The sequence below is a fragment of the Acartia tonsa genome, chromosome 15 (genome assembly GCF_053477335.1).
Source record: "Acartia tonsa isolate MP-2025a chromosome 15, ASM5347733v1, whole genome shotgun sequence".
Taxonomy (NCBI): domain Eukaryota; kingdom Metazoa; phylum Arthropoda; class Copepoda; order Calanoida; family Acartiidae; genus Acartia; species Acartia tonsa.
In genome coordinates, this window is record NC_137274.1 from 9406500 (window position 1) to 9418728 (window position 12229).

The 12229-nt window shown below is 35.2% G+C and overlaps 1 protein-coding gene across 1 annotated transcript in view; it reads right to left on the reverse strand.

Moving 5' to 3' along the window:
• Nucleotides 1-12229, reverse strand: part of LOC145306850 (SWI/SNF-related matrix-associated actin-dependent regulator of chromatin subfamily A containing DEAD/H box 1 homolog) — a 40269-nt gene that overhangs the window by 18967 nt on the left and 9073 nt on the right. Inside the window, exons 7-18 of the mRNA XM_080149173.1 lie at nt 10266-10333; nt 9863-9959; nt 8947-9033; nt 7943-7995; nt 7291-7433; nt 6566-6786; nt 5125-5214; nt 4270-4329; nt 3219-3385; nt 2763-2848; nt 1669-1730; nt 101-193 (exon numbers count right to left, since the gene is read on the reverse strand). Of these exons, the coding sequence (XP_080005299.1) occupies nt 101-193; nt 1669-1730; nt 2763-2848; nt 3219-3385; nt 4270-4329; nt 5125-5214; nt 6566-6786; nt 7291-7433; nt 7943-7995; nt 8947-9033; nt 9863-9959; nt 10266-10333 (1227 nt within the window). The remainder of the gene's footprint in view (nt 1-100; nt 194-1668; nt 1731-2762; nt 2849-3218; nt 3386-4269; nt 4330-5124; nt 5215-6565; nt 6787-7290; nt 7434-7942; nt 7996-8946; nt 9034-9862; nt 9960-10265; nt 10334-12229) is intronic.

Here is a 12229-nt window from a genome sequence, read left to right on the forward strand (position 1 = left end):
TAGATATATTCCCTATTCGGTTCAGTGATTACCGAGATCTTAAGCTACAGACGAACGGACGTACAGACAGACATCGTTCTACTTTGTATCATAGACTAACCTCTGATTTCAATCTTCTCAGGAAAAATGGTTTCATAATCCGTTTGGCGTGGGCTATCCGGTCCTTCTCATACCTACTCCGTTGCTGGTCATCCTAGGATAAAAAACTTTGGGTACCAGTTTAAAAATCTTTGGGTATCAGTTTATAAAACTTTAGGTACCAATTTGTAAAACTTTGGGTTTCTCGTATTCATTCGAATCCATTCAATATCTGGTGGATTAGAACCGGTTCTCATCCATACGAAAAAACTATGCCTAGCATCGTATTACATCCAGTTTTTTACGTATATAAATCTTAAGATTAAAACCTGTTTTTTTAACACGTGCATCCGGGATCTCGGGGCTAAAAAAAACTGGTTTTAATCTTATTTACATTAATGTACATTTTATATCCGCGGAAAGCTGTTTATAATACTATGCCAGAAATAACTATTCCGCGGATATAAAAAATGTACATTTATAAGATAATGATTAAAATCAGTTTTTTTTAGACTTCGAGATGCCTAAGGCACGGGCTCAAAAAAACGGTTTTTATCTTGTAATTGTATGTACTTCTCTTGAAGATATTGAAAGAATAGTTATTTCTCGCATCATATTGTAAACGGCTTTCCGCGGATATATAATGTACAATTTTAAGATTAAAACTAGTTTTTTTTTAGCCCCGAGGTGCCAAAGGAACCGGCTAAAAAAACTAGTTTTAATCTTATGATTGTACATTTTTATATATATTCGTAGAAAGCTGGATATAATACGATGCTTTCGTATGGATAAGAACCGGTTCCTATCCACCGGATTCGAATGAATACGAGAAAATATTTTATGGTACCTAGGTCAGTAGAAAAGAATAAAATAAAACCTCCAAAAATAAAATTGCTGGTATATGCCGTGTTACGAGTCACCCCCCCCCCTTTTTGTCCAATGTCTTATCCATTAATATCCCTGGAACTTAAATTGGCGCCAAAAGTTTTATTAGCCCATCCTCTAAGTCCTTGCCTAAAAAACTTTGGGTACCTTTCTTAACAAAAAAAGCAGTGTACAAAACTTTAGATACATTTCTTAAACAAAACAAGCAGTTTACAACACTTTGGGTACCTTTGGTTACAGTATTTTATTTATCACTAGCGGCTATGCCCCCTAGAAGCCGCTAGGGGCACTTAAGGTAAGAGTGGGAAAAGTCGACCTCATCCCAATATTAAATTTGAGTTTCAAAAGAGTAAAAAAATAATTTTTTTTTGGGGGGGGGGGAGGTTGCCGGGATGAAGACACCCTCCCAAAAATAGTTTAAAACCTTCTCAGAACCTATAATATGCTTCACTGCAAAGAAGAACAATATCGGTTAGCGAGATCCTTCGGGACAGACAAAAAACGCTTACTACTTTATATAATAGTATATTCAGGGGTGGCACATATATCTTTGTCCAATGTCTTATCCCTTGATATCCCTGTAACATACATGTACACACACACACACACACACACACACACACACACACACACATACACACACACACACACAAACACACACACACACACACAAACACACACACACACACACACACACACACATACCTGATTTTTTGGAAACAGTGAAAACATTTTCTTCAGTTGATCTTTCCTCTTGGCAAACATGCCTAAATTAAACAAGGATGACAACATCTATAAGTAGCAAAGCTCTGTAACGGTATCAGTAGAGTGTCAGAACTGAATATATACAAAATAAAATATTTAAGTTGACAAAAGAATATAAGTATACGAGCCGCCTAAAAATAAGTGAAAATAATGGCCATAGTCCAAAATGGTTAAATTTTTTACACAAGTCTTTTATCACCAAATGGCATATTAAATGCAACATGCACTACCTACTGGAATTTCAAAGAAAAGCCGGGGGGGGGGGGGGGGATCCCCTAATGCAGGATTGGCAAAAATCCGGGTTTTTCTAGAAAAGTCTGCGGACAACTGAAAAGTCAGGTTGTAACCGGTTAAATCATGGAAAAAATCAGAATAGCTAAATAATATTTTTGTTGTTGTAAATTCTTATGTTTTAATACTGTGGGTAGTGTGTACAGGCGTTTATAAAAAAAACAAGGATGACAACATCCATAAGTAGCGAAGCTTAAAAATTATAAATGGATATCGGGAAAATATTTACTAAAGAGCAGTGTCATACAATAAACATTAAGCTTGATAAATAGAGAAATAACGAAACCTTTAAAATCACAAAAAATTTGAAATCTAGGAATCGATCTAGCACCGCAATGAATAGACAAATCTTAATGAAACAAATCTATCTTGAAAAGGAGTTGAGAAAATCCCAAAAACTAGATCTAGAATTCGAACTAGCACCCCAAATAACATACAGATGGACAAAACAATGTAAAGACTAGATGGGCATATGTCATCATGAATCTTCCCTAAATATTTCAGCTGTATATCTTGAATAGGAGCCGACAAAATCACGTTTCCTCCAATTCATTAATTACGGACAGACATTCTACTTCGCTATTAATAAGTAAAGAAGTTTCTTAAGAAAAAATAATAATTTAGGACCTTTTTGGAGGCGAAAACAGCATTCTTTTCAAGTCAACAACAACGTTGGGGACCTACTAAAACTTTATGGACCTACTAAAACTTTGGGGACCTATTTACCTATGATAATGCTGTACCTGGCATGACAAAGATGAGAAGTGACATGAGCTCCACCAGGTTGTTCTGCAGAGGTGTTCCAGTCAACAACAACTTCCGACAACATCTTAGCAACAACAACGATAATGCGTTATGATATCTGAGCTTAAACAGTAAGCAAAATGGTCTAAATATTGAGCTAGATTCTTGAAACTTGGTACATAAGCCTAGTCCTATGGTACTATATTTAAATTAAAAAAAAATCATGAATGAAAACCTGCTGAAATGGGATTTTTAGGCCTTTTTTGTTTTATAGGTCCTTAGAGCCATACAACAAGAAAAAAAAACTTTAATTGATGAAAAATGTAAAAATGCATTACAATTTCACCTGAGTTTCATTATCTTTAATGTTAGCTGGGCATAATATTTTTGTAACAAACTATTTGAAGACCATTCTTTTAGAGGTCCTATTTGAAAAGGCAATAAACAAAAGTCACCTGATTTTCATTAGCTGTTCATAACGTTGGCTGGCCATGTTCTTGAGCATGTGGGCCTCATCGAAGACAACATACACAAACTGCATCTTCTTGAAGAGCACTCTGTCCTCAGAGGAGGATATCACCATGTTGTACGTGGTAAGAATTATGTCAAAATCCAACTCATCCTAATGAAAATAAGGATGACAACATCCATAAGTAGCGAAGCTCAAAAATTATGAGTGGATATCGGAAAAAAATTTACTGTAGAGTACTGTCATGCAAAAAACATTAAATAGGGAAATCACGAAACATTTAAAATCACGAAACTTTTAAAATCCCGATAACTTACAAATCTAGGAATCGATCTAGCACTGCAATTAATGGACAAATCTTAATGAAACTTGATGGAAATATATAGGATATGAGCATAATCAATCCCTGATTTTAGCCGTCAATCATGAATAGGAATTAAGAAAATCACGAAAACCTAAAAATCTAGGAAACGATCTAGCACCCCAATTAATAGACAAATCTTAATAAAACTTAATAAAAATATGTAAAATGGGAAATTAATTTATCCCTGAAAATTTCAGCCCTCTTATCTTGAAAAGGAGTTGAGAAAATCACGAAAGCAGTAACAGACAGATGGATAAAACAATGTACAAATTAGTTGGGCATGTGTCATAGAAATCTACACTAAAAATTTCAGCTGTCTATCTTTAATAGAAGCCGAGAAAATAAAGTTTCACTAATTGCGTTACGGACTGACAGACAGAAAGAATTATATAGTAGCTTCGCTACTAAAAATGCAGCGTAGAAAATATAAAAACAATAAGACAATCTACATGTGACAAGTATCTGTCTACATATGACGTGACCTAGATACGCCTACATATGACAAGGATCTTTATTCAGTTTTTGAGGCAACAAATAAAATACTCTGGTTACAAAACATTGGGTACCATCATAATTTACAGTCCAATGTCCTCTCCCTAACTCCCTGAGGAAAACATCCATCAGACAACTACCCCTTTGATTTCATAACCTTTGTCGTCTGCCTGACTAATACCTGTACAAGCTGAATACGAAGGTGTCGCCTCTCATCCTGACTTCCATAGTAGGTGATCACCTAAGTAAAAGAAAAATCAGTTGTTTCCTTATCTCACATTGCATGTGGACCACAACAAAAGCATTTTCGTGTATGAATTTGAAACCGATTACTATCCGGTGGAATAGAACCGGTTCTCATCCATACAAAAAAAAATTTATAATGTCTAGCATCGTATTTTTCATTCATAAGATTAATACCAGTTTTTTAGTCCGTACCTTCGGCATCTCAGGGCTAAAAAAAACTAGTTTTAATCTTATAATTGTACAATTTATATCCGCAAAAAGCTGTCATGTTTATCCTATTATATAAAGTAATAAGTTTTTTTATGTCTGCAGCGATGATCTTGCTAACCGCTGAATTGATTGGTTCTCTTTTATAGACAAGATTCACATGGTTCCTGTGATTGTTTTAGACTATTTTTCTAGCCCCTAGATGCAAGGGGCGTGTCTGCTAGTAATATACAAAATAACTATTAATATTATTTTCTGGTGTAAGGTTGGGTTAAGACTTAAGTAAAGGTTTGACGATAAAGATTTATTAAGGGCCCAAGAGACAATAACAGGTGCTTGCACACAAAGTGCCTATTGTGCAATTCAGATTTGAAATAAATTTAAAATAGGAGCGGGAGCAAATTACATTTTTTCCTTTGTGTTAAGTCTGTGTGGCTACCCAGTACCCAGTATAACCTAACCTATCATGAAAAAAAACTAAACTCCCCTTCCTCTTTTAAATAACATGACTAAAATATATTTTTTGTAGAGTAGCAACTCTTAAATCAAGGTTTAACTGTCCATAAAAGCATCACAAGATTACCTGTAGATCTGGAGCCCAGGTGGTCAGCTCCTTGCTCCAGTTCTCCAGAGTGCTGGAGGGAACTATAATCAGGTGGGGGCCCTCGTCTCCCTTATAAACAATAACACAAGGATCAGTCTACATCAGGGTTAGCAAAAATCCGGGTTTTTTCTAGAAAAGTCCGCGGACACATGAAAAGTCCAGTTTTAACCGGTTAAATCGTGGGAAAAAACAGAATTATCAAAATCTTAGTACACAGTATAAAACATTAGAATTTACAATATAAAAGACTTAGTTTTAGAAAGCAAAATTTTTACTTGAAAAAAAATAGAAAGAAGTCTTTTATGTTGTAATTTCTAATGTTTTTATACTGTGTGTACAGGCGTTTTAAGAAAAAAATAACAAGTTTCTTAAGAAAACAAAATAGTATTTTATGACCTTTTTGGAAGTGAAAAAAGCATTTTCAAGGTGGACTTTTGCTATGGATTTTTCTTGTTGGTTAAAACCAGAAAAAAAACATGTGGTTTTAACTAAATGTAACAGGGATCTGTCTACTGTTAGTTAAAAACATAAACCTTTACATACAAAGTTTCACTGTAAAACAGATTTATATAAGTCCAGCAGTAAGCAAGATCTGAAGCTACAAACAAGACATCCTGTTACTTTTATAAAACGGGGAGTTAGGTTTAGCTAAAATTCCGTAAAGGTGTGAGTTTTAAGGCTAAAAAACAGTAGTAGAACGTAGTATTCACTAAATATGTGTATTCCTAATTGAAAAAAACATAGACATATATAGTTGATGATATATTTAGTGAATATTAACGTTCTACGGCTGTTTTTTAGCCTTAAAACTCACACCTTTACGGAATTTTAGCACAACCTACCTCCCCCTTTATTAAACAGTCTATCTTATTCTTATCAGCATACATTATGAATCCTGTTGAACCATATTGGTCTAGCGAAATCTTAAGCTTTAGACATATAAAAATCCGGGTCTTGTAAAGGAAACAAAGTTGCGGGTTTCGTCGTATTTTCACAGTAGCTTTTGAAAGGTTATTTTAGGCTATGTTAGATTAAGTTAGGTTAGGTGATTGCCCCGCAGGGTTAGAGCCCCCTGAAGGGGCTAGGAATAGAAGAAAAGCTACTGTGAAAATATGACGAAACACGCAACTTCATTTCCTTCACATGACACAAAAATCCTGGTTCTGTTAAATATGAATAAAGGTTCCAGGACAAACGTAGGAGTGGACAAACGCAGGAGTGTTAAAATATTAATTTAAGTATTTCTATACAGATTAGGTTAGGTTAAGATATGAATATACAAATAAGCCCCCCGCAGGGGTTAGGCATTTAAAAAACCTAAAATATGGTTAAAATGGGTTAGGTTAGGTTAAGTGTCTACTCCTGCGTTTGTCCACTCCGACGTTTGGGACTCCTGCGTTTGTCCTAGGACCATGAAAACCTTTTCTTTGAGATGTGCCAAGAATGCGATAGTCTGTATGGTCTTTCCCAGCCCCATCTCATCTGCCAGGATGCCGTTCAGCGACTGCTTGTGCATCAGGACCAGCCAGTTGAGGCCGATCATCTGGTACATGGTCAGCTTGAGGTTGGGGTTCATGGAAGCAGGCTGACTCTGCAGCTCCATGTTCTTCGTGCTACCAGAGGTCAGCTTCTCAACCAGACCTGGCATTAGTCGGGGATTTTTAAGGGATAAGTCTATATGTGACATTTGGAAACTATATTTCTCGTATTCATTCGAATCCGGTGGATAGGAACCGGTTCTCATCCATACGAAAAAACTATGTCTAGCATCGTATTATATCCAGCTTTCTACGAATATAAAAATGTACGATCATAAGATTAAAAACCAGTTATTTTTAGCCCGTGCCTTCGGCACCTCGGGGCTAAGAAAAACTGGTTTTAATATAATAATTGTACATTCTATATCCGCGGAAAGCTGTTTATAATACGATGCGAGAAATAACTATTCAATCATACTTTTGTTATTACTAGCGGCTACGCCCCTAAAAGCCTCTAGGGACACGTAAAGTTGTTACTTTTAAATCTATTTTATAATCCGCTATTTAACAACAACAAAAATTTCGCCGATAGATGGTGTTATGTTTTTAATTAGCTAATTGTAAAATATAGTTCGGCATTGTATTTCTGTTAAAAATCCCCCTGGACCTGTCATTTTTTCAGTGATCTTCTGGCACTTGTTCATCAGCTTGGTAACCGTGGACTTCATGCGCAGCAGCTCGGTGGCAGCGTTCAGGAAGTCGGTGTTCAGCGAACGGTTCTCCCGCAGGGCTGCCACCAAATCGCCCCAACCTGTATAGCACACAATACGCCATAGATGATGCAATTCCGGTAATAGGTATAAATATCACAAACAATAGAATTTATGATTTCAGCTGCTTTGGCTGGGCTACCTCTTAGACATCCCTCAACCCCCCAGCCCAACCCCCCCCCCCCCCCTGTCTGAATAACTTTTGTTGTTGGTTACAAGAGTAAATTTTTTTTGGGTTACTTGAAGTAGACCTTCTAATACAAATTTTCAAATCGATTTTAATTCCAAAGTTATTACCTACACTAGATCCCCCCCCCCCTTTTCCTTCAATTTTGAATGATTATTTAATACTTTTAAGAGGTGGGGGGGGGGGAGGGTTATACCCTATTTGAATTTCCCCATTTAATTTAAAATTGTTTCATACAGTTTAAATTTTATTATAAAATATTTTTTGTTGAAAATCTTCCAATTTTTTTATCAAAATCTTCTAACAGGAATTCAACCCCAATCCCCCCCCCCCCCCCCCAGCATAAAAATTGCACCATCTTCCCTTCAAATGGTCTGATCTTGATAATTTCTTGACTTTTCTTCTTATTGCAACCCTAATTCATTAAGAACTATAGATGAAGGTCCGGATAATGTATGTATATAAAAGTTGCTACTTTATTTTATTATTCGTAGAAAGTTGTTCCTAATACAATGTTATACATGATTTTTTAGTATGTTCAAACGTCCTATGGACAACCAACCCTTTGATTAAAGGGCCTTTGTCTAGAATATGTAGCTCCTGTGCATTTAAATGAGTTGCGCCTGCATTAGGCCAAGACATTCCCCCCTAGTATTAATGTCGTGCACCTGATATAGCAGCAGTAGAAGCCATTTTGTTATGATGTGGTGTCGGGCCGAAATTCAAACTCATCACCTCCCCGACTACGAATGCGCTACGCGAAAATCTTCTTTAGTTTCAAGAAGAAAGGGGACAATCGGCAGTTAATTACACCAGTACCCAAAGTTTTTTGATAACGTTTTCTTATTTGTTGGCTTAACAACTTTGAAGACATTTCATGAATTTTGATTGGTTGATTCATTAGGTTGAGTGTTCAAACATTTCAGCCAATAATTGTAATCTACAAAAGAGGAAACTTTGTGTATTTTTATTGGGGATGTACATCAATTTATCAGCCTTTGACTTAAACCTTTATATCCCTGCTTTCGAATAGGGATCAATAAATTGTTGTACATCCCCAATGATGATACACAAAATTACACATTACAATTAGTGGTTGGATCATTTGGACACTCAACTTAATTTACCAACCAATCAAAATTCATTAAAAGCCCCTAAAGTTGTTAAGCCAACACAAAAAAAAAACATTATTATAAAACTTTGACTACCAGTGTAATAAACAACTCATTGTCCCCTCTCTCTGTTTGTACACAGTATTTTAACGTAAACAAAGATCAGCTGATTGTAAATCATAGTACATTAGATGTGCGATTGCCGCGTAAAATTATGCATCTTAAAATGTCATCTTTTGTATAGTTCTTGTTGCCTGAATTCCAGTGAGCTCTTGTTCCGAGCCCTCGTTGAAGAATTTCAAAACCTTTCTCTTGTCAGCAGTAAGGTTTTCATTAGTGTACCCTAGTAAAGACAATCTTTATTTCCTATCATATAAAGTAGTAAGGTTTTTTTGTCTGCAGCTAAAGATCTCAAAAAATGCAGGCCCAAATTTGTTGTAGCTTTATAAACAATTTGGGGTTATTTTAATTTTTTTTTCATGACCCAGCCCCCAACCTCCCCTAAAGGCTAGGGGAGAAAAAACTATAGTGATATAAAGTAGTAATATTTTTTTTGTCTGCAGCAAAGGATCTAGCTAACTGCTAAACAGATATAAGTCTTCATGACAGCGGAGCTTCTTATAGGTCCAGGGGAGGTTTTAAACTATGTTTGAAAAGGGTACCTTAACCCTCCAAGAAATATCACCCCATAAATTTTTTGCGCTTTTCTTTTTAAATTAAAATGGGCATAGTCCACTTCCCCCCCCCCCCCCCATTCAAGTGTCCCAAATATATCGGATTCGGATTGTTAATTGTTAGGCTAAAATTAGAGTCTTGAGTTATTTTGGTCGAAATATGTATTTTAAGTTTGGTTTAGTAAGGATTAGAAAATGGCCGCTGTAGGGTCTAGAAATAGGAGAAAAGCTACTGTGAAAATATGAAAAAATACAGCTTTAGATTCTCCCCAGTACCTGTTAAATTTAATACCTTAATTCATTTTAAAAAAGGCCTTTTAAAATGTTGCTAGAATCCGGAATCCGTCAAAAAAAAAAAGAATCCAGAGTCCACGGATTAATCCGTTTTATATTCGGGCGGAATTTTGTAAGAATCCGGATCCGGTCCAAAAATTGGATAAATTGTCAACCCTATAAATTTTCAAAGATTCGTGATTTAAAAAAAAAAGATTGCCGTCCCTTCTTCTTCTTCCTCTGAGTCGTAGACAAGTCTGTTGCCAGAGAACTCGTCATCATCACTCTCCGACTCAGCGTCAGCTTCGTGGGCTCTCACCCTGAAAAGGGTTGGTTTATGATTACAAGTTTCCTGTAGGGATCTAAAGGGATAAGACAATTGCCGTTAGATTGATGTACTTCCCCAATGATGATTCATAGTCATACACTAAATTATCCCTTCTGTAGATTAAAATTAGTGGTTGAAACTCAACTCAACTTAGTAGATCAATCAATCAAAATTTAATCAAGTCCCCAAGGTTGTTAAGCCAACGAATAAGAAAAAGTTATATAAGACTAAAGACTTTGGGGACTAGTGTAATTAACAGTCCATTGTACCCCACCTCCCTGAAAAAACCGCAGGTTACCTGATATGTGAGCTGCCAAGGTGACGGCTGACCCCGGGGGATTTCTTCTTCTCTGGAGTAGGTCCATCCTGCAATAAGCAACATCCATAAAATCGAATCTACAGATTGACCCACGAAAAAGTATTTTTTTAGCATCTGCAGCCCATATTTATCAACGAATTATTAAAAAATGTATATGTCCTTGTTCTCTATAGATTTCCACATAAGTAGATATAAAAATATTTTTTTTGCATCAATTAACAGCTTAGATTTTTAGAGCTAAAGTTTTGAAAAAGTAACTGAGCAAAAAGTAACTTTTAACATGAAATGACTTTTTTAGCAAAATTAAGGTAAAAATCCTTTTATTTTTGTTTCTAGCAGAAACTTTATAAAAAAAATGAAATAAAAAATTTAGGTTTTAGGTTAAAAGCATTTTTTTACACATATTTTTAGTAGCGAAGCTACTCTATAATTTGAAATGTCCGTCTGTATGTATGTCTGAAACGTTTTGGGGGGAAACGTGATTTACTCGGCTCCTATAACAGATAGACAGCTGAAATTTTTAGTGATTAAATAAGTCATCATTCTTCATATTTTCACCAAGTTTCATTGAGATATGTCAATTAATTGGGGTGCTAGATCGATTCCTAGATTTTTAAGTTTTCATGATTTTCTCAATTTCTATTAAAGATAGAAGTCTAAAATTTTCAAGGATCAAATAAATTCCAATTCTGCACACTTTTATAAAGTTTTGGTTAGATTTGCTTATTGGTTGGGGTGCTAGATCGATTCCTAGTTTTTTAAGTGTTCAAGCTTTTTTTCAACTCCTAGTCCAGATAGATGGCTGAAATTTTCAGGAATTGAATAAGTTTACATTTTACATAATTCCACAAAGTTTCAATAAGATTTACTTATTGGTTGTGGTGCTTGATCGATTCCTAGATTTCCACATTATAAATCATGAAAGGTTTCGTGATTTTATATAAATTTTTATTTTGTGTTTAAATACTCTATAGTTCATTCTGGATGTTCTTCCATGATTTTTGAGCTTTGCTACTTAAGGATGTTGTCATCTTTGTTTGAGTCTTTTTAGTTTAATGATATTTTGAAAAACTTACTTATTAGAAAAAATTGTTTTAGATTTAAAAACCAAATAAATCTTTATGAATATAGGAGGAAAATTGTTTTTGTTTCATAATCCTAACTTTAATAACAAAAAAGTTATAAAGAAAATAAAATTACAACAAAATGATGTTTTAGTCTAAAAAGCTTAATTAACCCCCTATAAAATGATTGAGATGTCAGAAAAGGGGGCGGAGCAACTGTCATAAGGGGGGGGGGGAAGTTCTGCCACTTTCGCGTAAACAGTGTGCAGTGGACTAGGTATTGATTTTAGATTATAGGTTATTTAGGATAAAAGTTTACTTTTGGGTATTAGTTCACGTATATTTAATCATTTTTTGAATAGGTCTCCAGGTTCAGGTGCTGCAGGCTGGAAGGTCGTTTCTGGACAGGTAAAAAAATTAAAAAATTTTTGTTTGAAGAGTTAGAGAGCAACTTATAAAACAAAATATGCTTCTTTTTTAATGTTATTAACATATCTGCAGAAAAAATTAAATTCGGCCTCCAGGTTCAGGTGCTGCAGGCCTCCAGGTACACTCTGGACAGGTAAAAATTAAAAAAAATTATTTGAAGAGTTAGAGGTACACTTATTAAACCAAATATGCATCTTTTTGAATGTTATTACCATATTAGAAAAAAAATGACAATCGGCCTCCAGGTTCAGGCGCTGCAGGCCTCCAGGTACACTCTGGACAGGTAAAAATTAAGTTTTCTTATTTGAAGAGTTAGAGGTACACTTATTTAACCAAATATGCATCTTTATGGATGTTATCATCATATTTGCATAAAAATTTAAAATCGGCCTCCAGGTTCAGGTGCTGCAGGCCTCCAGGTACACTCTGGACAGGTAAAAATTAAAATTT